Here is a 24,083-nt window from a genome sequence, read left to right on the forward strand (position 1 = left end):
CAGTTGATCTAAAACTAGCCAACAGACATGCAAGTTGTAATATCAGCTAATTATCTCTGACATTTCACAAATACAATATTAACCTTTGCTTGGAACAGTGAGGCACCAAAGAACGGCCACTTTCTTGTACAAGTGAGGTATATTCGGACACAGTCTAATGTACTGCGACCTTTCAAAGACATCCACTTCTCCTGTAGGCCGGACTCAAGCTCTCTGGTAAACCAAATACAAAATCAGTATGATATATAACCAATTGAACTTGTAATTTGGTTGTTTTTCAGCTTTGATTTGACTAAAATCTGTTCATATTTGTTTAGTGTGTTGTACTTAGGAACTTTTACTAGGTTTATTAAAAGAAACAATGCAAATCTTCACTAATTGTCGCATTGTTTATGTCCCAGGTACAGTTTGGCCAAAGTTTCTGTGCGGACGCCCAGATCTGGTTGAGTCTAGGCGAGACAGTTGGCGGGGTTTTTACTTTCGTAAAAACATTTGTCTTGCTACTCACTCACCCCTACCCCCCAGCACTGCTAATAACCAGTACCCAACAGTTTTAGTTTGGCTGGTAGCGACCTGTCTGCACCCACAGAAGTTTTGGCCGAACTGTACATATAGTAGGATATGACCTAGAGAAATCTCATAGATGTTTTTGGGTGAGGGAATATTTTGCCAGAGTGTTGTTACCTATCCAAACAAATCTCAAGATCTAGATCCCAAAATTAATTGATTAAATAAAACCACAATCTTGATAGTTTTTGTTCATAACAACTTTAATGGCCTCTTTATCTCAATTTCCTGCCTACATGGGCCTCAAAGGTTCAGGTGTGAGATCAAGCAAAGCAAATGATGAGCTGGTGAACTTTACTGATACATTTGAAGTGACAGCAGCAAGACACGAACCCACAACATCACAGTTGCTATGTCTCATAGTCAAGCTATTGACTGAGCCACCGATTCACCCATGGTTTACCCTAGAATTTCCATAAATATCAACACAAAGAGGTAGAAACTCACTTGAGTGCATCAGGGGTGAGGTTGTCCCTGTATCTGTAAGGGTAGAACTTGTCCAAGGCTTGTAGCACATGCAGGTCCTTCATGTTGCTGCCGCTGCCTCGACCCTTGTCCGTGTGGAACTCACCAAAGTCAATCTAGAACCGTGATAAAACACATCAGATACACGAACTTTCATACATTTTATGTTTGAAAATCAACTGCCTCTAGTCAAAACAGGCCCCAGAAATGATGCGACAATCAGAGAAGGAACTGTGGGAAAATCCAGAGTTCTTGAACAGGAGGATAGTAAAATACTAAGAAAAAAGATTATCCGTCTCTTTTTTTCAATATTTTCACATTCTTCACTGTGCCTTTTTGCAAAGTTTGAAAATCAAAAATGTCAAAACTGTACCTCCAAGTAAAATTTTCTCTTTGAATTATGCGTTTTATCGTGTTACGTAGTAAAATTAAAAATAACAGATTCACTAAATGCTTTGGAGGAGAGATAATAGTGATGCACAAATCTTATTCCAACTAGAAAACAACCTTCATCACCATGGTGGAACAAAATAAATACCAACAACATACCTGAGCCATTAGAGCAGCCAACTCTAATGCTAATTCTCTGGTGAGGGGGAAGCGACCGTGGACTACTTGTTGGTTAACCTGCAAACAAACAAGAAAATACTTAAAGAATATATTATGCTCAAATATTAACTAAAACTCGAAATTATAACAAGCACAATATATCCAATTCAAAAAAAAGAAACACCCATATCCTACTTTGTGAATAATGATGTCTATTAGTGCAATAGACAACTGTCTGACCGTGTTGTTTAAGCGTTTTTTGTCTGGCTAAGAGCCACTCTATAGATCCAGAGTCTGAGTCCTATTTTTTCTTAGGTTTGGTAGACAGCTGATTGATACACCTGTCTGTCGCAGATTTGGTCTTATCTTGCAGAGATGGGCTGAAGCCACAGAGCACTTCATCTAAATTTGTCAAATTATTCCACCCCAATAAACTGTTTCATTGAAATCCTTAAATATCTAATCACCTAATAAATGCCCGTAGTCTGCCAGTTCCACCTTGGAAAGGCGACTCCCTCTTACCAGTCTACCAAGAGTTGGCCTTCTAGCCTCAGAGAGCTCCTCGGGGTCTTCTTCTGAACTACCACATTTCCTACAAAAGTGGTGCACCATTATATGTTGCAGATGTTTTCTGAACCAACCATGTCCGGTAATCAGTTCTACTGTTTGTCTAACTTTTCACATATTCAGCCTCGGAATGTCCAAGGCAACCTGCTTTCAAGGGGTGTGGAGAGTGAGCTAGCTTTTAGAGGGGGAACTTCAGCCCATCGTCTTCGCTGAGTTTCGCTGACCCATGGCGCGATGGAAGTGCACGCAAATATAAGATGCCACAGTAAGGTTGTGGACCGAACAAAGTTGTCGCTGAAGCAAGATTCTTTGGCAGATTTTGGTTGCAGAAGATCACAAAATAAGAAATGGTGGCCAGCTTGGGAGGATGTTGATAGGATGAGTGAACTCTGTACGGAGTTACACCAGTGTTCAATTAGTGTGTTTACTAAAAAATTTTTAAGAATTTGTATTTCTGTGTTTATTAGAAAGCTAATACAAGATTGAAAAATAGCTATAGTTAAATCTAAGAATAGTCATTGAGCCTCAAATATTTGAACATTTTAAATTACAATCACACACCTGATAGCACATGAGTAGTCTCTCTCTCTCGGTCTCCATCTTGGCTGAATGTCGCCAGTACAGTCTGTTCTTGTACACCAGCTGGATTACTCTAGAGTTCTCAAACTTGCCTGATCCCTTCTCCCTCAGTGCAGTTTCCCATTTGGAGATCACGTCACACAACTGCAAATCACATTGGCATTAGTAAAGATTAGAGAACATGTATGAATGAGCAAACTTTTGGTAGCAATACTTAGGATACTAAAATTATTTGTCTAGAGTAGTTGCACCAAGAATTTTTATTGAAAGAAAACATGGTTAAATGAGTCTTCTTATGAATTATCATACTGTTTGAGTTCTATTTTATCTTTTCGCTTCTCAATAATTATTATGATAGTGAGATAAAGAGTTGTTATAGCTGTCCTTTTAAGTTGGAGCTGTGTTTAATTTTTTTTTAATATTCCACCTTTACATCGTAGAAAATGAGGCTCTAGTCTGGAGTTATTTTACACTTTACTTCATACCTAAAAGAGTTGTGACCCTATCACTTAGATACAATCACACTTGTCGATTGGTTTGGTTTGAACCCAGGACCTCTGGGACCAAAGTTTCGCATTCTACCACTAGACCAACTCTCAATTGTAATTGAACAGATTTTTTTCAACAACTATCACTCACCTTAGCAGATGGTTCAATATAATGCTCCAAATCCTTCTCTATCGGGTCGTCACTGAAGAGGGTGAACCCAGAACTTGGCGATTCTCTGCACCCGATCTCTGAGTTGAGAGTCGACAGGAACTCTTCTATTGTGGTGGACCCGTCAAACCCAACAACCTACAGACAATTGGTGGATTATTGACTAGGGTAACTGAGACTGTTAAACTACAATTTGTAATGAGCCTTTGGTTAATGCTTCTTAAAAAAGCTAGAAAATTCTTTTTTTGGACCTCAAATAACTACCTGTCCCCATAGATTTACCAATCTTTGGGGAGGTCGAAAGACAGTAACATGCAGTTGCAGTACGAGTCTCATGAACAAGACAGGGATAAGACAAAACAAGTGGCCAATCGTGTACCAGTAATGTCTCAATCACCTGCTACCGAGCTACCATGTTCAGTTTATGATTGAAAATGTTCAAAATTCGTAACAAAATCTACATGAACAACATGAAAATGTTTTAAAAATCTGTGAAAAATATTTTTTTGACATGTTCTAATATTGTGTTGCAAATTTTTGTTGTCGGTGCCCACCCCAGTGGAGTTTTAAGGGAAGGGGTTCAAATGCTTTCAGGGAAAAGCAACCGAAACCCATTAAATTATATGTGGATAAGCCGTCAATCGAATCCACCCACTTGCACCTAAGTCTTAGACGCTGGCAGATAGCCTAAAATCATAAATAGTTCAAATATTTAGGAGATTTTAACATCAAATTAACTATATACAAGAGTGTTGACCTAAAATAACCACTAGTTTGTGTAACCAACCTGGTACGTTCCGTTGAGCAAGTGAACAGGTATGGAGTGAGGTAGAGAATGATGGTACGGATTCTTGAGTAGAATGGACAACACCTCCATACGAGACGGCTTCACCTCGCGACCTCCGTTTTGTATTGTGCGCTCCAGAGCTCTCTCACAATATGCAGCGTACTTGCCGCACTCCGTTCTGCAACAGTGTGTGGAGTAGTAAAACATCTAATGCGAATAACTCTTCAATTTAGTGAGTGAAGAAATGAATTAAGTTGGTTGATTACTTATTTCGATAAACTTTTGCTTAAATCAAAGTATGAATGAAAGACAAGCAGTAAGTATGATCTGTCTATTTGTATAGTCATCTAACGAGAACCAGACTAAAACTAAACCATTGATAAATACCAATCCGTTGCAATAGGTTTTCTATGATTTCAAATAGTCTTGAAGAGTGACCAAACATTGAAAAACATTCTCAGATATTTAAAATTTAAACTAAAACTCACTTGGAGTCAGCGTTCCTCTGCAGGTGTAGCTTGAGGTACCACAGAAGCTTGTTGTTGCGGGGGACGAACAGCGAGACAGCGAGTGCCAGCAGTTGCCAGCCCTGCACGAAGGCGTACGAGGGTGGGTTGGCCTTGCAGTAGTCCAGCAGTGGGGGTGGAGGGGGGGCTCCGGCTGTAGGCGAGTTAGCAGCCGCGTCACAGGCGAACAGAGACTGCGTGGCGCACAACAGGAGTTGCTGAAATAGGAGCCCCGGTGCCTAAGCCCTAACCTTATACCTCACATGGGAATTGGGAACACTTTAACAACACCCTATGTGATTTTGAAGTTGGTTCTGACAATGCATTGTTGAATTTGTTATTTTTGACAAGGAATTGTTGAATTTGATGATTTTGACAAGGAGTCATTGAATTTGTTGATTTTGACAAGGAATTTCCAATCTTGTTTAGAATCCTTGATTTGAATCTCTTTGAAAACAGGGATATTTAAAATAGAATACAACAAGAGATATCGCAAAAACATATTTCAAGCTACTAAACCTTTTGTTACTGACATAACAAAAGTTTGAACTCAAAATTTGAATCCAATTGTTGAATAAATGAAAATGTAAACTTTGACTTTAATTCAATTGCTTAAAAAATAACTATAAAAGTTAAGATAGTTGAAGAAAAAATATGTGCTAAAGTGTTCGTTTGCTTACAACGAGGTAGCTAGAAATCTAAGATCAGGCAGAGGGACACTAAAGGGCTAGACACCGACATTCCAATCAATTGTGCTTCAGTAATTGTTTCTATGGATGGTCTCCCGTTTAATAAAATTCAGATTTTATATTGTACAAAATAAATTGAAAATTTAATTTCTGTTGTTTTTTGCCTAATGATCACAAATTTAAATTAATCTTGAGGTTAAAATACCATTATTCTGTCAGTGTGATCATACATCACCAATGAGGGAAAACTGGTTTCAGCTCAGCAGTGGGGCCATCTTCAGGCGATGAAAAAACATTAGGGTTGGTCAAGTCTCGAAATTTCGGAAAATTTTAAATCTCGTTACACGAGACGAGATTTCTTTTTGGCCAAGATTTTTATCGAGACGAGAATAAAAAAAAGAAAGTCAATGCAATACCCGCAATATAGGAGCGCGTTGTAGTTGTGTTTCCTTTGCGAAGGCGTTCTTATTTAATTAATTCTTTAAAAGTAAATTTTAGTCTAATTATTTTAATAATATTACTTTAATACCATTTCAGAAGTTTTGTTAAGTGTAAGAAGTGTGAGGAATGTTTTATTACTATAAAAAGTTAAAACAAGTAACTATTTTATAAAAATTAATATTGATTTTATTTTATGACTTATTTTATTTTAGGATAAGTTGAACTCTATCCTAACTGATATCACTATGTTTCCTAATCGTAGGCATTTTTAATAAGTTAGGCGTGATTAATAAAAAAATGTTATGCTGATGTTTTTTAATAAAAGATTGTAAATATTCTTGCCTATTATCATTATTTTTGTATTTAAACAGTCATCTAACAATTACAAAATCAGGTAAAAATTTTGAACGTGCATTTCCCGTTGTGTATGAGAAGGGAAATCCCGTCTCGATCTCGTCTCAAAATTTTATGAGAAATAAAAAATCTCGTCTCGTCTCGTCTCGAACTAAAAATCCAAACACGTGTTCATTACTAAGCAAACGGTACGTGTACATTAAGTTGCTAGTCCAGACTATCGTCAAACGAAAAAGCCTCTTTGAATGTAATTTATTGTATGAAACAGCAGTCGACATTGAAAGAATAATAACAACATGGAAAGGACCTAATAAGAACTGGAGGAAGGGGAGGGGGATAGTCAGGACTAGCAACTAAATGTACGCGCACCGTCCGCCACACAGTCAATTTGTGGCCACAAGTTTTTTTGTAAAAAATGTATTTAAGTGTTGTTTCTCGTGACGTATTTATAGACTTTCTGACGACCTCTTTGGAGTGATATTTGTGTTTTTTCATCGCCTGAAGATGGCCCCACTGTTGGGCTGAAACCGGTCGCCGCTCATCGGTGACATATGATCACACTGACGGATTAAAGGTATTTTAACCTCTTAGATTAATTTAAATTGATAATATAAATTCTCTGTACCATACTCAATGATATTATAGCTTACTGGTATTTGAGCTAGGTCACTGCATTTTATCTTATTTCTCTTTGCACCAACTAGATCAGCTGTGTGCCTTTATTTATATTTACAAAATAGATTGAATCTTCTCAACAATGTCAGCTGGTTGGAAACTACCAAATTTTTTGTCAAGGGTATTTAAAAAATTTTGTAACGTCTGTCAAAGAAGAAACTTTATTTCAACAGTTTTAAATATAATTTTAAGTTAATTTTACAAGTAAGCTAAACAAAATTTAAGAAAGTTGACATAGTCTCATCATGAAAACAAAAAAATTGTAAAATCGGTATAAACTGGAGTTTTGATAATTTTATACCTTATGGATTTTAGAGCCAATAAATTGTATTATCATACAAATTTGATTAAAAGAGTCCATAGAAATGTTTCATTTTCAAACCCGTTTTAAGAATATAGCTTGGAAGGCTAAAGAATTTGTCACCATTATTTTTAGTGTAGTATATTAACTGAAAACTGCAACAAGATGAAAAGCAATAAAACTTACTTAATTTATGAAGTTTATATAAAGCCTTATATTGTAAAAGCTGGCGTTTCAAGCAGTAATACAAAGACAATTATAGCTTTAAGCTCAAAATACCAATCATAGTGTACTTGACCACAATTACTGAAGCATTCAAATAATAAAACAAATTGAAAATAAACTCTGGCAAAATAAATAAACAGGGTTGCTAACTTATAACAACATGGGTAGCAATACAATCAACCATAATAAATAAATAGAAATTATAAAAATATAAATTTTTGACTGCTTAAAATTGTTTAGACACTTTAATATTGCTCATAAAAGAAAATCTTAAGATTTCAGAAGCCTTTTTAGATAAATTTAGAAAACTCATTGACAGGCTTTTCATAGCTCCACAGAATAAAATTAAATAATTATATTCTCACATTTAAAATACCTAAGAAAGTGAGCTAGTATTTTAAATAAGCCATCAGGGAGTAATCCAGTGATTGAAAAGTCCCGTAACAGTGTGACATATTTTTTACCATTATAGATAAAGAAATGAGACTTGGTAGTCCAACAATAACCATAAATGTCTACTCTTTTAAGCTATTATCACTTTTTGATCCCTTAAGGGGAGTCAGACAAAATTCTTAAATGGCGGTATAGGTCGAGTTTGATATCAACTTAAACAGCTTGAGCTTAGTTAGTAGAACACATTGCCGCAAACCCGAATTCAAATGGACAACTGGAGGGATAAATAGTAAGAATATAAGTTTATGGGTTTTATGGATATAATAAGTCTCATTACTTATCTATAATGGTAAAAAATATATTACACCGTTCCGGGACTTTTCAATCACACTGTATTTAATTTAATTATTACACTATAATAACTTATGGGGCTCAAAACTGCTAGAGATAAGGTAAAAAAAAAATTAAATAAAAAATGTATTTGTTTAGAATGAAAATATAAATAAACTAAAACTTATAAATAAAAATAATTTATGACCATAAATAAACCATTATTCACTAGAGATGCCAAATTTCAAAGTTGATAAACTGTGAAAGCTAGATATTATTTTCCTCAAATTATAATTCAAGAGAGTTGTTTTTTGAGAGCAGTGATAAAGGTAGTAGTTTTTTCAGCAAAGTTTTTGGGAATATATGTTGATAGCCAGCTAACACGGGATTCACATATAGACTATAAGTACCAGACTTTCTCGTGTAGTATGTTCACAATTATTAATATTATTTCAAACATCTCTAGTAAATAACAATTGAGGTCGGTAAAAGAAGCCATGCGGGTTACACTTACACGGTGTCTCAACTTGGAGAATACCTGCACGCCGACTTTGTGGTGTATGTGGCGAGAGGTCTGTTTGACCAAGGCACACAACAGCTCGGCCTGGAGCTCCCATTGGTCTAGACACTGCTGCAGTGCATTCTGGGCCAGCACCACATGGTAGTCGATACCAGCTGACTCCACCGCCACTGAGATGAACAGCTGACAGCACTGTGGGCAGACGCTTAAGATTAGGCTCAAAAGGTTCAAACAGGAATTTCCTCATGGGACATCAGTTTTAATAACATGAATTTGTGCAATAAAAATCAAACAGAATTAAAAATAATTTACAGATCCTGCACAAAATTAGTGAAGGCCTCCTCGAGAACGTTTTAGAGAGCTTTAAAATTTGCAAAGCCACCAAAAAATACCCTCACAATGAACTGAATGAAAACATACCCCCGCCGCAGCAAACCTGCAGACTAAGCGAATTTCCATTTGCCTGATTGGATTTACACTATAATGTCTCCTTAAAAATATCACATTTATTCCCTATTTAAATCAAATCAGTTTAACACATACTTAGGTTTGCTGCAACAGGGAGGGTTAAAGTGTTTTTTTTATGTAAAATGTTAATAGTTAGTAAGAAATAAAAACATTTTCCAAATTTGGGCAAAATATATTAATAAATAAGTAAACTACAACAGTTTACTTATCCTCCAAAAGAATAACATGGGAATTTTAAATTAAATTTTTTTTTGAATTTTCTCCGTAACCATTAGGCGCATTATAACGCTTCAATATACTAAATTATTTGTTTTTTTTTAAGCTCTACAAAATAGTTTGGAAAGAAATTGCAAAAATTTAAGTTTTTTTGGGTCAAAAATGGGAAAAACCCATTTTTACCCCTTAAAAGCCCCCATAAACCCCCGTTCCCATGGTCGGATCATGCTAGTTCGCCAACTCGTTCGAATAAACGTAGGTTTACACGTTTGTACCAAATTTCATCAAAATGGGATCATTTTTGCTCGAGTTATCGCGCTAACGGACACATATATATATATATGAATTTGAACGGATGCTATTTTTGGCCTCTAGGGACCTCAAAAAAAAAAAAAAATTGGTCCCGGGTCCAGGTCTTACCATGAGTACTACGGTAATAGCTTATACTACTATATGGGAAATTCGCTAAAATAAACTTTGCATGAAAATATTTTATCTGATAGAATAGTATAAAAACCATAAACAACAAAGTAACTGCAAGCTATTGTCAGCTGATGTGTCCCCGACCCCAAGGTCAATGATCCAATCTCAGCTAGTTTTGTCATGTCCGACGTGCAGCCTGCGTCGGTTTATTAAATTCTTTTGTAAACTTATGTGTCAACATGTCTTTGATATGATAAAGACTTATGTCGGATTTCATGGACATTTGATGTTAGAGTTGAGAATGGGTCTTATCCGAAACTATTAATCCTCAGACTACTGATTGTAAGACTATGAAGACAGACAAAGGTACGTAACCTTTAAATAACCACTCTTGTCTTCATGTTTCTATGAGACCCAGAATGTAGGAGAAACATTAGGTTTTTCAAGTCATATATTCAAGAACACAGCTGAAGAAGTGAGAGTTCTTCCATGAAAAACTAAATATGCTACAAAACATACTTTACATTTAGCGTTTTGTTTTAAACATAGGAGACAAATGACATGCTCAACCATAGTATTTATTTTTTACCTTGAACAGTTTGATAGCTTCGGCCTGAAGAGTTTCTGAAGACAGGGTAGTGAGGGGGGAAGTGATAGCATCTTTACTGTGCAGTAGAATGGGGTGCCTCCACAACACACAATCTGAAACATGAAAACAATATTAGTTACTTGCAAAAATATTTATGAAATACTAACAAATTTGGGGAAATCTATTAATGAATAAACTTGAGCAACTTGAGGGAACACCCAAGTGGGAAATTATGAAAAAGGTTAACTTCCTGGCTGCCTGGTTAGGCAAAAAAGCTGGCCTCTCTGAAAATTTTAAAAACATAATTGTTTGAGTGCTTAGCATCCTTGATTTCCTGGAAGTTGGAAGTCATCTAAAAATATCACCAATCGCGTATTAGCTACATAAACATACTCAAATCAAATGGGTAAAAACTAACTGAACACTTCTCAAATGGGACTGTTCATGACCAAACAATTTATAGAGAGCAAAGTTAGTGAATCATATGGACTTAGTCAGTGTGTGATTGTTTTAGTTGGTAACTGTTGAGTTTAGAGATGTTTAAGTTTACACAACTTACTTGGATCGCCATCACTCTCCATCAATTTCTGTACAAGTTGCTCATACTGAGTGCCAGCATTTGGCCCGGCACCCGACACCACCGTCAAATGGTACAGCCAGGAATCCTGCAAAACAGTTCACAATTGCTGTCACATTGTAGGAAATAAAGGCCGTCCTCCAGAAAAAAGTTAATGCAAAAGCAAACCTCTTTAAAACATGATTTTTGGCTGTTTCAAAGGTGGAACTATCTTTAAAACATTTCTAACATATTTATTTGCAGCAAAAAACTGTTTTTTACAGAGCATAGTGAATTTTAAATTTACTTTTTTAAGGTGGTCATGACCTCTACTGGCTACACCCGGAAGCACCACTGCACAACTTCAAATCAAATGTAACATTTAGTTTAGTACAGCTGGACATTTATTTCACTCTGTTAATGAGGCTTAATTATAAAGGCACAAGGCATTTTGCAATTAGTAGGCCTAACATACAGGAGGGGGAAGAAAAGTATATAATTACAATGTTATCACTGATCTAATGGTAAAGTGAGGGATTTTGATACCCGAGGTCCTAGGTTCAAATCCTGCCAGTCAATATGGCTTTAGCTATGTGGTAATGCTGCAGCCTTCTAGGCCTAGCCAAATGTATTGTGTACAATGTGAAGCTAAGACACAAAGAACTGCTTGACAGGGAGGACGGAGACATACTTTATCCTGCTTGGAGGGGAAGAGCAGATACGTAGGGCCCTGGTGGGTAGGGAATATCCCGATGGTAAGTTGAGCATTCTCCGCATCACGATCTTCACTGTCAGAATCCGACACATGGTCCACCTCCTCCACTCTGGCGTCCCTCATATTGATCTGGCCAATGGGGTTCTGTGAGCAAAAAATATAGTTAATACCTACAGAAGAAAACTTATAATTGGAAAAATAGGAGTTAGAGAGTGGTATCAAAAGCATGTTGAATTGAATTGAGTGGTTAATAGTTAAATTGAGTAGTACAGTTTATTGATATATATTATGAATAGAATAAAATCCAACCCAAGGGTTCAATCCGTGAGCTACAATTGTGACAACTATAGGTGAGCCGTAGTCAGTTATAGCTATGAAATCTGCTGGTATTTATCATTAACGAATCATAAAACTAACACAAATTTCACTAAGGGAATGTTAAACTCGAGTTAGCTCCATGACACAAACCACAAGCTGATACTTGGCCAAAAAATAGCTTATGATGTTTTTTTATCCAAAATGGTAATTTTCGGGTAGGTGGTCATTCACTGGTGCACTCACCCTACTACATCTATATTTTAATCAATCTTACGTTGTCAGAAGGAGACTTGAAGTAGAGGAACATTTTCCCAATGAGAACACACCAGCACTTCTTCGCATGTCCGTTGCGCACCTTTGTCAGCCAGCCTTGCAGTGTAGGCTTGTTCTGTTCCCTGCTGAGCAGCAGCTTTGTGGCGTTCCGCCTCTGAACATTCTGAGCAACAAATATATTTTTCATCACTTTGTACAGAAAGTATCTATTTACGATGACAGCTGATGTGAAGGAAAATAATTGTTTTCCATGTTATTTTTTATCTTTTCAAACAGTTAATATACAATTCTTTTTAGCATAAAACACAATTCAATGAAGGTTTGTCTATGCATAGGGGTAGGTAGTTAAAGTCTAGTTAATTTACAATACCGAGTGATATTTCTCTTATTTTTTTTAACTAACGTAACAACGGTATTATTGTGTTTTGACATGTTTGAACTTGCACTGACCTGTAGCACCTTGACCCAGTCCTCAGTAGCAGCTATAGAGTCAGCTGTGAGGTAGTAGGTCTTCTTGCCCGTGGTTATCTCGAAGGTAGCGGCTCCGTCGGCCCGAGTGATGCGACACTGGTCGTCTATAGAGATCTCGCCTTGGGGTTTCCTCGCCATGTCGTTCTGTAAAGATAAAAACATTGAACACATGCTTAGAGCCTCAAACAAAATTAGGGCTAAAATTTAAAACATTGAAAAATTAATTTAGAACAGAACCCCCAGGCTAAAGTGTAGAACTCAAAGTCAATGAATACTTAAAGATCACTACAGGATGAGTTAAGAGAAGTTATTGGAGGAAGTATAAAAGAAAGTGGCTAACAGATGGTCAGCTATTTTCTTTTTGAATAAAAAATTTGCAAAAGCTGGTCCAAATAGATGGGATGTCCACTTCAGTATGTATTCAAAGTCAATGATGCCATTGACTAACTATCAATTTTTTTAACATGCTAGATTTTCCTGCACTCTGCATTGAAACGTTTTGTTGAGAAAAAAATTAGGAAAGTGTCTTGCAAAGTCATAAAGTAGTTATTCAACTCTTTCTTTCCTTTTTCATTCTACAGACCTGAGACTTCCAGTAGCGCAGTTTGCCGTTGTTGAGTTGGAACCAGCGTCTCCTCCAAGTCTTGAGTTTGCCGCCCAGTTTGGCAAGATGGCCGCTCTTCTCTAGACTCTCGCAGGTCCGCTGATGTCTCGGGCTGTCTGTCGCTCGCAACACTAACGACCATTCTAACGACTCACAACTCAGGGCGTCTGGTGGAATTGCGTAGTCGTCTGACATCCCCGACTCAAAAGAGGTATCTGAACATCACATAATACTCAAGTTTCAAATCGTACTAAATAACTAAATTAAAATGTGAATAAATGGTATACTCTGTTCCACGGTCACTGAGAAGTACAAGTAGTATTTGTGAATCAAATGGGTGTTGTTGTTGTTTAACATGCAAATACAATCACACAAAAAAGATAACATTTCATTCTGTAAGTACTAAAATTTCTTAAAATCTGAAATATATTTTTGGCATACTTGGATTCAGATTTCCTTTACTTTAAATATACCTAAAATGACCATGAGTGCAGAGGTAGGACCATGCGAGAGGGATACAATTTTCAAAACCTCTTAGGCCAGGGACACACTTGCCGGCGAAACCGCCGAGCGCCGGATTCGGCGGATCCGCCGGAGGTTGAGGGTCAGAACACACTTGTTCTTGCGAAAACTATTTTGCCGGAGCCGGCGACAATAAATAGAGTGCAATGAACTCTGAATGAGTTTTGTCTTACACTAGTACAGTTTTAGTACAGTTTAGTCTTAGAAATGGTGCTGTCAAGACCTCAAAAGTTGGCCTTGCTGTGTTTGATCCACCACAGAAGGATGAGAAAACACCACCGAACTGTTTGGGTACATCCTATTCTGGAGAACAGACAGCTACATGGAGCTTTTTACACTCTATTTTTACAGTTGAGAAATGAGAAAATACGTTTTTTTAATTATTTTTGAATATCTGTCCCCTCATTCGACGAGCTACTATCGAAGATTACAGTGCAAATACAAGGACAAAACACATACATGAGACGCTGGAAAGGCTGGATTCAGTGCGGCACAAATTTGTCGCCAGCTGCTGCTGTCCCTCGTTTTGTTATTGTCTTTGTAAATTTCCAAAAAACTATCCCAAAGTTCTGGTTTCTCATGAACCAAACTAATAAGTAAATCCATATCAACATCTACCATGATGATAAAGAAAACTAAACAGACTAAAAATAAAAACTAAATTAACTAAATAGCAAAAACAAAACTAAATACACCACGGACACTGTGCTAAAATAAAAAAAACAACCACTACCCTTGAGGGTTGAACCACGACTGAGGAGTGGGGGCAGTCGCAGTTCCGGCTGTTTCGCCGGTAAGTGTGTTCATCTCCATAAGGCACAATGCCCCGCTACCCACTGCTCTGGCGAAACCGCCGATCCGGCGAGGTAGAGAATATCCGGCGGTTTCGCCGGAGCATTTTCCCGCCGGATCGGCAGATTCGCCGAACCAGAGAAGTGTGGCCTGCCCCATGCCTTCCTGTGTATCTCAACTTGCTCCGGCGCCGCCGGATCCGGCGTCCGGCGGTTTCGCCGGTAAGTGTGTCCCTGGCCTTATTCGCCAATTATGTTTGTCTATAACTGCACCCTCAAAAATAAAATAAGGAAACTATTTCTGAGAGAAGGGGGGAAAAATTGATCAAATATAATTTTATTTGAAACCCTCTATTCATAAACTGAGGATTAAAAAAACTAGATGTAACAAAACAACTAATAAATTCAAAATGGTAAGTCATGGATCACAATTTTACGCCATAGAATAAAAAAGCCAAAACTTACTTTTGGAAGGTGAATCAGAAGAACTTCTTTTGGCAGGAGAAAGACTAGAAGTGGTTTTGTGGCTTTTGCTTGGACTCGACAAAGATGTATCTGTGAAATTAAAGACTTAATTGAAGACAATTGAATATTTTGTTTTGATTTGAAGGAAAGTAAAGTAAATATTTTTAGGGTTGATGATTTAAACTTGATTTTAATATCGGTCAAGAGCATACTTGTCATCTCATAAGTTATCGTAAACGTTTCTTATGTTGAGTGTTTTGCTCCCTCTCAAAATGTTGAACTCTTTTCTCTGATTTTCAACACACTCTCTCCGACCGATTATTATAAAAGACAAATTATAAAAACAAATGAGCTTCAGCAATGAGCTTTCTTATTAATAAAGTTTGAAATTAAAGACAACAACATTAAACGTGTTACCTTTTGTATGAAAAGGATAAAATGTTTCTCAGATGTACAATACTGCCATTTATAATCTCTTTTTCTTTTAAATGGCAATCTCTGTTATCCTTCACCTTAAGGTCTTCTTTTCACTTAAGGTTGAGCTAATAAAATGATAACATGTATAAATTGTATGGTGAATGAATGGTTTTCCAAAACCATTGTAATGTTCCAAACTGTAGCCAATTAATCCGAAATTTCTGCTCTGCATCTATTCAGTTGATTTTTATAGTCCTTGACCTTTAAATGACAGTAGAAGTTTTACTGTAGATCATTAATGATGTAGTTTTACTGACCAGTATTATCACTGCTACTGTTGGTAGCCCTGGTGTGAGTGCCGCTGTGGTTCATGTTGTTGGTGTGTTCTCCCTCCCCGTCGGACGAGTCATCGGAGGAATCACCAGTGAACGGCATCGACCTGATCTGACTCGCTCTCTGAATCATATAAAAGAACTATTAGTTCTTTACCAAGGATTAAAAACTTTAGTGGTTCAAGTTGATAGAAATTGATACAACACATTATAAAAGTATACAAATTTACTATTTAATTTCTGATAACCTAAAATGTTAACCTTAGCTTTTTTGTTGTAATAAACCACTGATCTGTCCATTGATGTAGTGTTATGGTACAAGTCACATATGCTGTGATAAGAAATTGCATCTGACTAGTCTCAAACCAGCAATGTTTGGCTTTAAGGCCAAGACAAAACTTAGCTACCATTTTTTGTTATAAAAAGTGTTAAAAACGTTGGGAGAATTACTTAAGTTTGTCAAACAACAAAATTACTTCTAGAGTCCTCATCAAGAAAATCGTCCAAAGAGAAATTATACAACGTTGCCGAACGGTGATTTCTCTCAGACGGTCACTGTGGCTTTTAAAAGAAGCTCCTTTCTGTGTTAAACTTCAATAGTGACTTGGACTCGTTCTACCACCTAAGAAAATCCTTAGATCACATAAAATTAAAAAAATTCTACATTGTTGAGTAAGCTTCCTTCTTACGTAATATAAGTCAGTAATTACCCCTTTGACAGTGGCGAAAACCGGTACGCTGATCTCCTTGTACCCCTGGGCAGCCGAGTGGTGTCCGCTTGTCTCCATGGCCGACTGACTCGTGGCCGCGGCCAGTCCCTCATTGGCCACCTGGTAGATCCGAGATTCCCAAGAGGGGAAGCGGTGCAGAGGGGGTGTGGGGGGCTTCGGACATTCCCAGGGAGGCTTCTCTCTCGACGGAGTGTAGATCTCCGCGTAGTCATGGCTCTGTTCAGAGTCCACACACTCACTGCGAGCTACAGGGATAAATAGTGAGATAGAGGTTATCATAGACAAAGTGTTATTTAACTAGTGTTTTTAATGATACACACTGTGATATGAATTGAACAAAAAGTCAATATTATCCATGCAGGTCAAACAAACTATAGCTTTCCTTTTTATTCTTCCAACTAGGATAATTTACACCCTCATATTATCTAGTTATCCACCATTACAACAATTAGTTTTATTTTGACATGTTTCCTGTCTGACAACAAGGTACAGTATTAAAACCATACAATAAGACTGAAAATTTATCAAAATCTAACCAAAGATTTTGTGTTTTTATGAATAAATGTCTATGAAGAATATCCCACAAACACTGACAGAAACTAAGCTAACAAAGGAAAGAAACCATGGTTAAAATAAAAAGTAACGATTGATGGGCAACAATATTAGCCAACATTTTAAGACTTAAATTTACAAAGAAGCAGGGAAAGAGGAAGGCCAAAAACATTATTGTAAAGATGATTCGGCAAAACATTTACGTACAGAAGGCAAGGGCTTGAGAAAAATAAAGCAGATGACTCAAAATCAAGCGGTGGAGAGCATTGGTTGCAGCCCTATGTTCCCCTGGCGATTAAATGAAATATTAAAGTAAGTAAAATACATTATAAATAAATAAATCCACTCACGCCTGATGTGGACGGGAAGCAAGGCGAGACTGTCCACTGCAGCTTGCAGATCTACGCTGAGTTGTTGTGAAGGTGATGTCATGGTTCCTGCGCACGCAGACAGGTGGCGTCTGTGTCCTAGAACAGCTGTGGTCGGCTCACTCTGCGGTGCCTTGCGCCTCTCCACCTCTGCGTAAACAGGCTCTGCGTCCAACAGCCCTCTGGAACATTGTGCAGACCCAAGTGAGCAAACATTACGCTGGTTCTAAAATTTAGGAACCAGATATTACTGTAAGCCTAGTTAAAACTTAAACTAAAAAAGGTTGAAATTAACGGCATTAACTCAAACTTATAATGTTTTCAACCCTAACATCTTTCAAAGTCACTTTGACTGTATTATTTGTATCTGTTTGTGTAAACCTGTTTCCGATCTATTAATTGACCCTTAAAGAAGTTTCCAATATCATAATGGAAGGCCTCTGGATCGTATGTGTTAACTAAGGCTTAAGTTACTTGTTAGTTGTCTGTCAAAACAATCTGTTGTAGTAGAATTAATTACAGCTATTTTGTGCTGTCAAAAATTGTGGACATCTTCAGGTTCCAATGCCTTTACTGATAGTATATCAATATCCCTATGATGAATATCTCACCGGAAGTTCATCAAAACATTTAAATAAATAAAAATACACAATCCAATTAACACACACAAGACTAGACATTTTAAAAATATCTACAAAAAAATGTGTAACAACCATACTTGTCCGGTAAACACCTCTATTTTCAGGATTAGTAAAAGTAACTTAATATACTATTTTATTTCACACCAAGAAATAATTGAGTTTTTGACAGCTTGAGGTTCCAAAATCATTAACCTCAACTTGATGATGCAAACAAAACAAAATTACCATTCACATTTCTCCATGTCAAACTCGGCGAGTAGAGCAGTTTAGCTGAAAAGTTTTCATCGTGGAGAATGTACAAACCTGAGGGCAATGCATAAGTTGGTGCTGGCTACGATATAGTGGTGCACTTATTTTTGTTCACTTGGAAAAAGGGGTTGAGAAATGCTTTTACTGCACAGTGGGAAGTCTCGGAGGGTGGTGAGGGGGGGAGGCAAACAAGGGTAGAGCACAACATGCATCCACATTACATTCCAAGACTCAACAAAATAAAAATGTATTATTACAGTTATGGATACAAAATTACAATACTTTAACCTAACATGTAATTCTTTTAATGAATGTATTAGGATTGTTTATTCTATCATTTTACTTAGATGTGTAAGGAATCAATAAAATGTAAATCAGCTTAAATAGGTAGCCTAATGATTTATTTAAATTGTGTGGAATTGAATTTTAACACCGAAAATTAATGTAATGATTGTAGAGGCTGAAGATTGTTAGCATGGTAAATTAAGCGACAAAAGTTGTTGGAGTTTTGTAACAATTTTTAGTGAATGATTTACTTTTAAGAATACAGTAGTTGTAAGTATTTTACAGCATTATGAGTGATATGATTATTGTAGCAGTGTAGTAAACATAATACAGGGTGTTCTGTAAGAAAGTACAAACAATTTAGGAATAGGTTTGATGGATCAAAATAAAATGTAATTCAAAATTAGCTTTGATCAATAAACACCTTGTTAGCGAGATTTCAACCATTTAGTTTTTTGTGTTTAAAATTTAGACCTTAAAAGCTACTAAAGATATCTTTAGAAAGTTTAGTATACAATTTCAAAGAATCACTATTTGAGAAAAAATAAATAAAGAAATCAAAATTTTTAGGTACAAATAGGACAATTAAAAATCATAATTTTCAGCTATTTATGGTTTGATCTTTTCGAACTTAGTGTAGTTAATTCATTGGTGCAGTTTAATAGGAATTTAAATGCTAAATAAAATTGTACTTGAAATTTGTCTTATAAAATCAGCCTTTTTGTAATAATTTAAGTTATAAAAATTAAAATGACAAGCATTTCTAAACAAAACATATTTATTGTTTTTTTTTCTCCAATAGCTTTTGACTCTTTGAAATATTGCACACTAAATTTCATAAAGATGTCTTAAGAATTTTTTAAAAGTATGACTTCAAAACAGAAAATTTATATTTAAAAAATAAATTTATTAACAAAAAAACCAAACTAAAAACTGATACTCAAAATTCCAAACCAGAAAATATTTACACACACAGTGGGTCGTATCAATTGAACAATCAGGAATATATATTCACACACACACACACACAGTGGTAAAATCATTTGAACAATCAGGAAAATATATTCACACGCACACACATTGGTAATATCAGTTGAACAATCAGGAAATCTAAGTTTCACTTTAGTATAAGTCATCACATCCACTCTCTAATGGTTCTACAGAGGAAAACTAAGGAAGGAGAGGATTTCTGATTGACTCACTTGTCCTGTTGTAAAGTCTCGGGACAGATATTGGGGATGGTTAAATTTTTTGATCCAGGCCCTGGAAATCTGGAATAAAATATAGATTTTGAACTTCTCTACTACATTTCTTCAACACAAAAGCCTCGGTGTAAGTCTATTTTGATTCTTCAAGTTTTTGCGTGATCCTTAAAGCATGTGTTTCATAGATAACAATTGTAAAAAACAATATTTTAAAATATTTATTTCATTTGTTAACCATAAATTCATTGATTGTCCTGTCTTTAGTGAAAACTACACAATAGAAACCTTTAGAAAAACAAAAATTATAGTGGAAACTGTAAAAATTCTTATTATCTCTTACCACAATTTAATCACACCAACCAAATAAATAATATTTTTGCAAAAGCAATTGCAAATAAAGCCTAAAGCAAAAATAAGATAAACAAATTCAATACATCCACACATAAAGCGTAAATCACAAAAACAATACTGAGCATATAAAGACAAATCGAAAGCAGAGGAGGTTTTTACCAGTATTGAGCAGACGATTTGCCAGACAGTCAAACAATGAATAGGGTGTACACTGGGGTATGACTCAGGGTGGGTGGTGGGTGGTGGAAGGTTGGGGAGGGGAAACAGGAGAGGGGGGAGAGAAGAATGACAGCTGGAAGGACAGTGATTGGAACTGTGTGAATATAAAAGTGGCACAGAAAAATGTGACAGTAAAACATTCAGCAGGTTTTATAGGTCGTTGGCCTACTTTTTCCACACCTCTGTCCTTTACACACATGTGAATAAAATTCAACAAAGAAAGAGTACTGCCAAGTCCCTATTTGAAATATTTAAAACTGAAGGGTAACTTTTTCATTTTAATTCTGGTTTAGAGACTTTGCCTGTTTCGGGAGGTAGGAGACTCCCGTTTTATCTAACTATTAATCTACATTTAGCTAACTAACTACTTAACCTACCTAATGTTTTTTTCTCATTGATTACAGCATAAGGTAGTAGTAATAGCTTAGTCAATTAACTAAAATTGAAATAGTTATCCTTTGCAATTATGAACTTAAAATTTCATTTGATTTGACTTTATTGGTTTAGAGATTGTTGGAAATATAATCCTACCTAAATTTTATTTACATATTTTTTTAGTTTACTTTGAGTATGGGGGTCATAATCAAAAGGGCAAGAATGCACCATGAATCTCCAAAAACTTTGTTCTTCGTATTTGGCTGTAGGAGGATTTTTAATTAATTGTAAAGTGATTTGATTAATTAATTATTAGTGTAGTGATAGACACAATCTGTCCAACCGGAAAGGTAAAAGATTAAGACACCAAGTTTTTCAATTAACTATTAAGTTAGTGTATTTCAAGTTTAATTTGTTTGAAAACTGGTAACTGTTGCTAAAACTTGTCCTCCCCAAATAAATTTTACCAGAAAAATGTAGTCAGGAGAAAACTGGGTATAAAATATTGAAAAATGTTTAACAGTAAATATTGTGTGCTACTATAACATTCAACAATTATACTTCTGATTGTCATCCAAATACTTAGAAAGCCATTGTTGATTTTAAACTTTTACAGTTGAGACAAGAATTTGAGAAAACAAAATTAAATCAACAGTCTATGAATATTACTGTAGGATCTTCATCGACAAGGTTTTTATACATCTATAATCAGACCCCACTCGCCTCCAATTCAAAAGAAAACCAAACTGAAAACACACAAGCTACAAAATTAGCCGAGGGGAAAAGATGAATAAAACCTAACAACCCTGGTTTCCATGTGAACCTCCCTGGGGAAAGAAGCTTTCACCCTACTTTAATTAAATACTCCTTTTAGAGGATTTTATGGTGTGAGATTCTATTACACGTATCACCTCATATTTAAACTCTTATAAAACAGTGAAAACATTCCTGATCCTACAATCAGTGGTCAAAATGTTCACAACAGTTTTTTAAACAACATAAAATTGTCACCAGCAATAAACTTTAACAAAAAAATATCAGATTATATTACAAGTAACAGGACTCTAAACTAAAGATTTATCAATAGGAATAAGAAATATACCTACCGGTACTGAATTACTTAAAAAAGATAAACTTACGCCTTTGAATCCATTAAAAAGAGAACACAAACACATCCTTCATATTCTATCCAGGAGGGAAGAATGACACAAAACTGTTGGAGAACTCAGACGAGAATAGAAAGAGGGGAAGAAAGCAGATATTTTCAACTATCTGATTTAGAAGTCGTAATGAATCACTTAAAATAGTTTAAGGATGAGATAATGTGCCTTAACTTCTGTATACAGTTGAAATAGCTAGAGGTAATTAATTGTGATGTACCGCAACACTTTCTTTAGATACATTTTAAGAATAAAAGTTTATGTTATAGGTTACAAACAAAACTAATCTATTAAACTACAATACCATAGGCATAGCCTATAGTAGTATGCCTATATAGTATGATTGTTGCTATTTATTGTTATTTGTTATATTGTTCAACTATTGTTGTCAAATGTTATTGCTTGTTATACTGTTCTGAATTGTTTCTCATTTTGCATCTATTATTTTTCTTAAAATTGTATCTAATCTAAATCTTCTAATCTAAATAAATAAATAAATACAGTAAATTTTGACAGTTGGATACCAATATTTATTTTTGTTGTATTCAGTTGATGATATTTGGTTTAATGCAGCTAAAATTTCAAAAACCTAAACTGTAACTTTTATGAAAATAAACCCAAAGTACTGTAGTTGGGTTAACGAGTCTTATGTTGGAAATTACAACTAATAATGCTGGGAAAAAGAGATGGTAGCATCACTAATCCCTGTGGGACAGCTTTTCACAAATGAATGAATGAATGAATAAATGAATGAATGAAGGAATGAATGAATGAATGAATGAAAGAATGAATGAATGAATGAATGAATGAATGAAATGCTTTATTCCGTGGACACTAATAGCATGATGAAATCATGCATGCCACAAGAAAGTGATTTTAAGGTGGAAAAGTAGGAATGCACTCAAACCATATGCTCAATAACAGGTTTCCAGCTTCCAGCTTCAAATCCATGTTATTCACGATAGGAAAAGTCTGAAGGATTCAAAGCCTTCCTAAAGTATCCAAGTTCAAAGAATGTGATTCTGCAAAGAGACTGAAGAATTAAAGTGTGAGTAAAGACGATCAACAAAACAGCTTCCAATCATGTACTCAATGATAAGAACTAGGAGATGGTCTGGTAGGAGATGGTAATGAGAAGAGAAGAAGAATCAAACCTGAAAAACATTCTGAAGGGAACGGTGGAAGGAAGAAGACCCGGGGTAGACCAAGAACTAGATGGTGGGATTAGGTTCAGCAAGACATGAGACTTTTGGGAATTGAAGAAGAAGATGCTGAGGACAGTGACAGATGGAGGTGCTGTGTTGCTGAGGCCAAGAACGGCTTGTGTAAAAATTGCCATGGCAGTAAGTAAGTATGTAAGTATGAACTTAATGATGACCTGAGTGAAATAACAAGAGAACATTTAGATTAAATTTTACTGCTCACCTCGTAGAGCCGGTGCTGTTGGCCCTGAGTAGTGAGCTTGGCCGAGTATCCACAGGCGTGTTCCGGCCTGCGCTCAGCTGTGCCATGTGTCTTCGCAGCAACTCCAGCTGCTGGTTACACTTGTGGTTCTGCTCACGCAGATGTTGGTTCTGCGCCTCCAGCTCGCGCAGCTTGTTGGTCACCCATTCCTTGATGCGCGCAGCCTTCGCCTCGACCTGCTTGGCATCTTGCAACCTCAACTGTCTCTGTAATCAGATCATTTGGTTGATTTAGATTAAACGGTTAGATTCGATTTATAGGGATGCTGAATCACTAGGGTCTTTAAGACAAAGATTAGTGAAAAGTAAGTTGATAGCTTTGTTGCTGACTTATATCAGAGGGTTTATCCAGGACCATTTATTACCAGTCCAATGATAAAGAACAGATTGGTCAATTTTCAAACTATCAAAAAACTACTGACTTTTCTCAGAATTTGAAAAAAAGTAGGGCTACCTACTCACTGGGTAGCTATCTGCTCTGCTACCCAAGTATTTATAGCTTGATCAATTGAGTAATCTATTGATTGATCATTTTCAAAATCTCCTAGATTTGAAATTTTGGTGTAATGTTGTTGTTTCTCCAAAACAAGTATTGTTGGATGTTTTTATCAACTTGAGAACCAAGGATGTAAAATAGAGAACAAGGGTCCAGGTTTTTAGGATTTTAGTGAGAACAGTTGGCTTATCTGAATTAGAAGTCTACTCTAGTACAAACACTC

The 24,083-nt window shown here is 36.0% G+C and overlaps 1 protein-coding gene across 5 annotated transcripts in view; it reads right to left on the minus strand.

The window, feature by feature from the left end:
- LOC128985466 (uncharacterized protein CG43867) overlaps nt 1-24,083 on the minus strand; it is a 424,696-nt gene that overhangs the window by 3,518 nt on the left and 397,095 nt on the right. For 3 of the 5 annotated variants that reach the window (XM_054404960.1, XM_054404963.1, XM_054404964.1), the window contains exons 5-24: nt 23,327-23,571; nt 19,794-19,862; nt 17,399-17,598; nt 16,476-16,741; nt 15,751-15,889; nt 15,017-15,106; nt 13,218-13,453; nt 12,614-12,778; nt 12,165-12,326; nt 11,549-11,716; nt 10,861-10,966; nt 10,302-10,414; nt 8,600-8,797; nt 4,660-4,871; nt 4,172-4,349; nt 3,367-3,522; nt 2,710-2,871; nt 1,582-1,659; nt 1,015-1,148; nt 84-213 (exon numbers count right to left, since the gene is read on the minus strand). In XM_054404960.1, the coding sequence (XP_054260935.1) occupies nt 84-213; nt 1,015-1,148; nt 1,582-1,659; nt 2,710-2,871; nt 3,367-3,522; nt 4,172-4,349; nt 4,660-4,871; nt 8,600-8,797; nt 10,302-10,414; nt 10,861-10,966; nt 11,549-11,716; nt 12,165-12,326; nt 12,614-12,778; nt 13,218-13,453; nt 15,017-15,106; nt 15,751-15,889; nt 16,476-16,741; nt 17,399-17,598; nt 19,794-19,862; nt 23,327-23,571 (3,207 nt within the window). Of the gene's footprint in view, nt 1-83; nt 214-1,014; nt 1,149-1,581; nt 1,660-2,709; nt 2,872-3,366; nt 3,523-4,171; nt 4,350-4,659; nt 4,896-8,599; nt 8,798-10,301; nt 10,415-10,860; nt 10,967-11,548; nt 11,717-12,164; nt 12,327-12,613; nt 12,779-13,217; nt 13,454-15,016; nt 15,107-15,750; nt 15,890-16,475; nt 16,742-17,398; nt 17,599-19,793; nt 19,863-23,326; nt 23,572-24,083 lie in introns of all 5 variants that reach the window. The other 2 variants (XM_054404961.1, XM_054404962.1) reach the window with 2 other exon arrangements.

This window comes from Macrosteles quadrilineatus, unplaced genomic scaffold (genome assembly GCF_028750875.1).
Source record: "Macrosteles quadrilineatus isolate MER2022 unplaced genomic scaffold, UCM_ALF_1.0 Scaffold_2__2_contigs__length_208266976, whole genome shotgun sequence".
In the NCBI taxonomy this organism is placed as follows: domain Eukaryota; kingdom Metazoa; phylum Arthropoda; class Insecta; order Hemiptera; family Cicadellidae; genus Macrosteles; species Macrosteles quadrilineatus.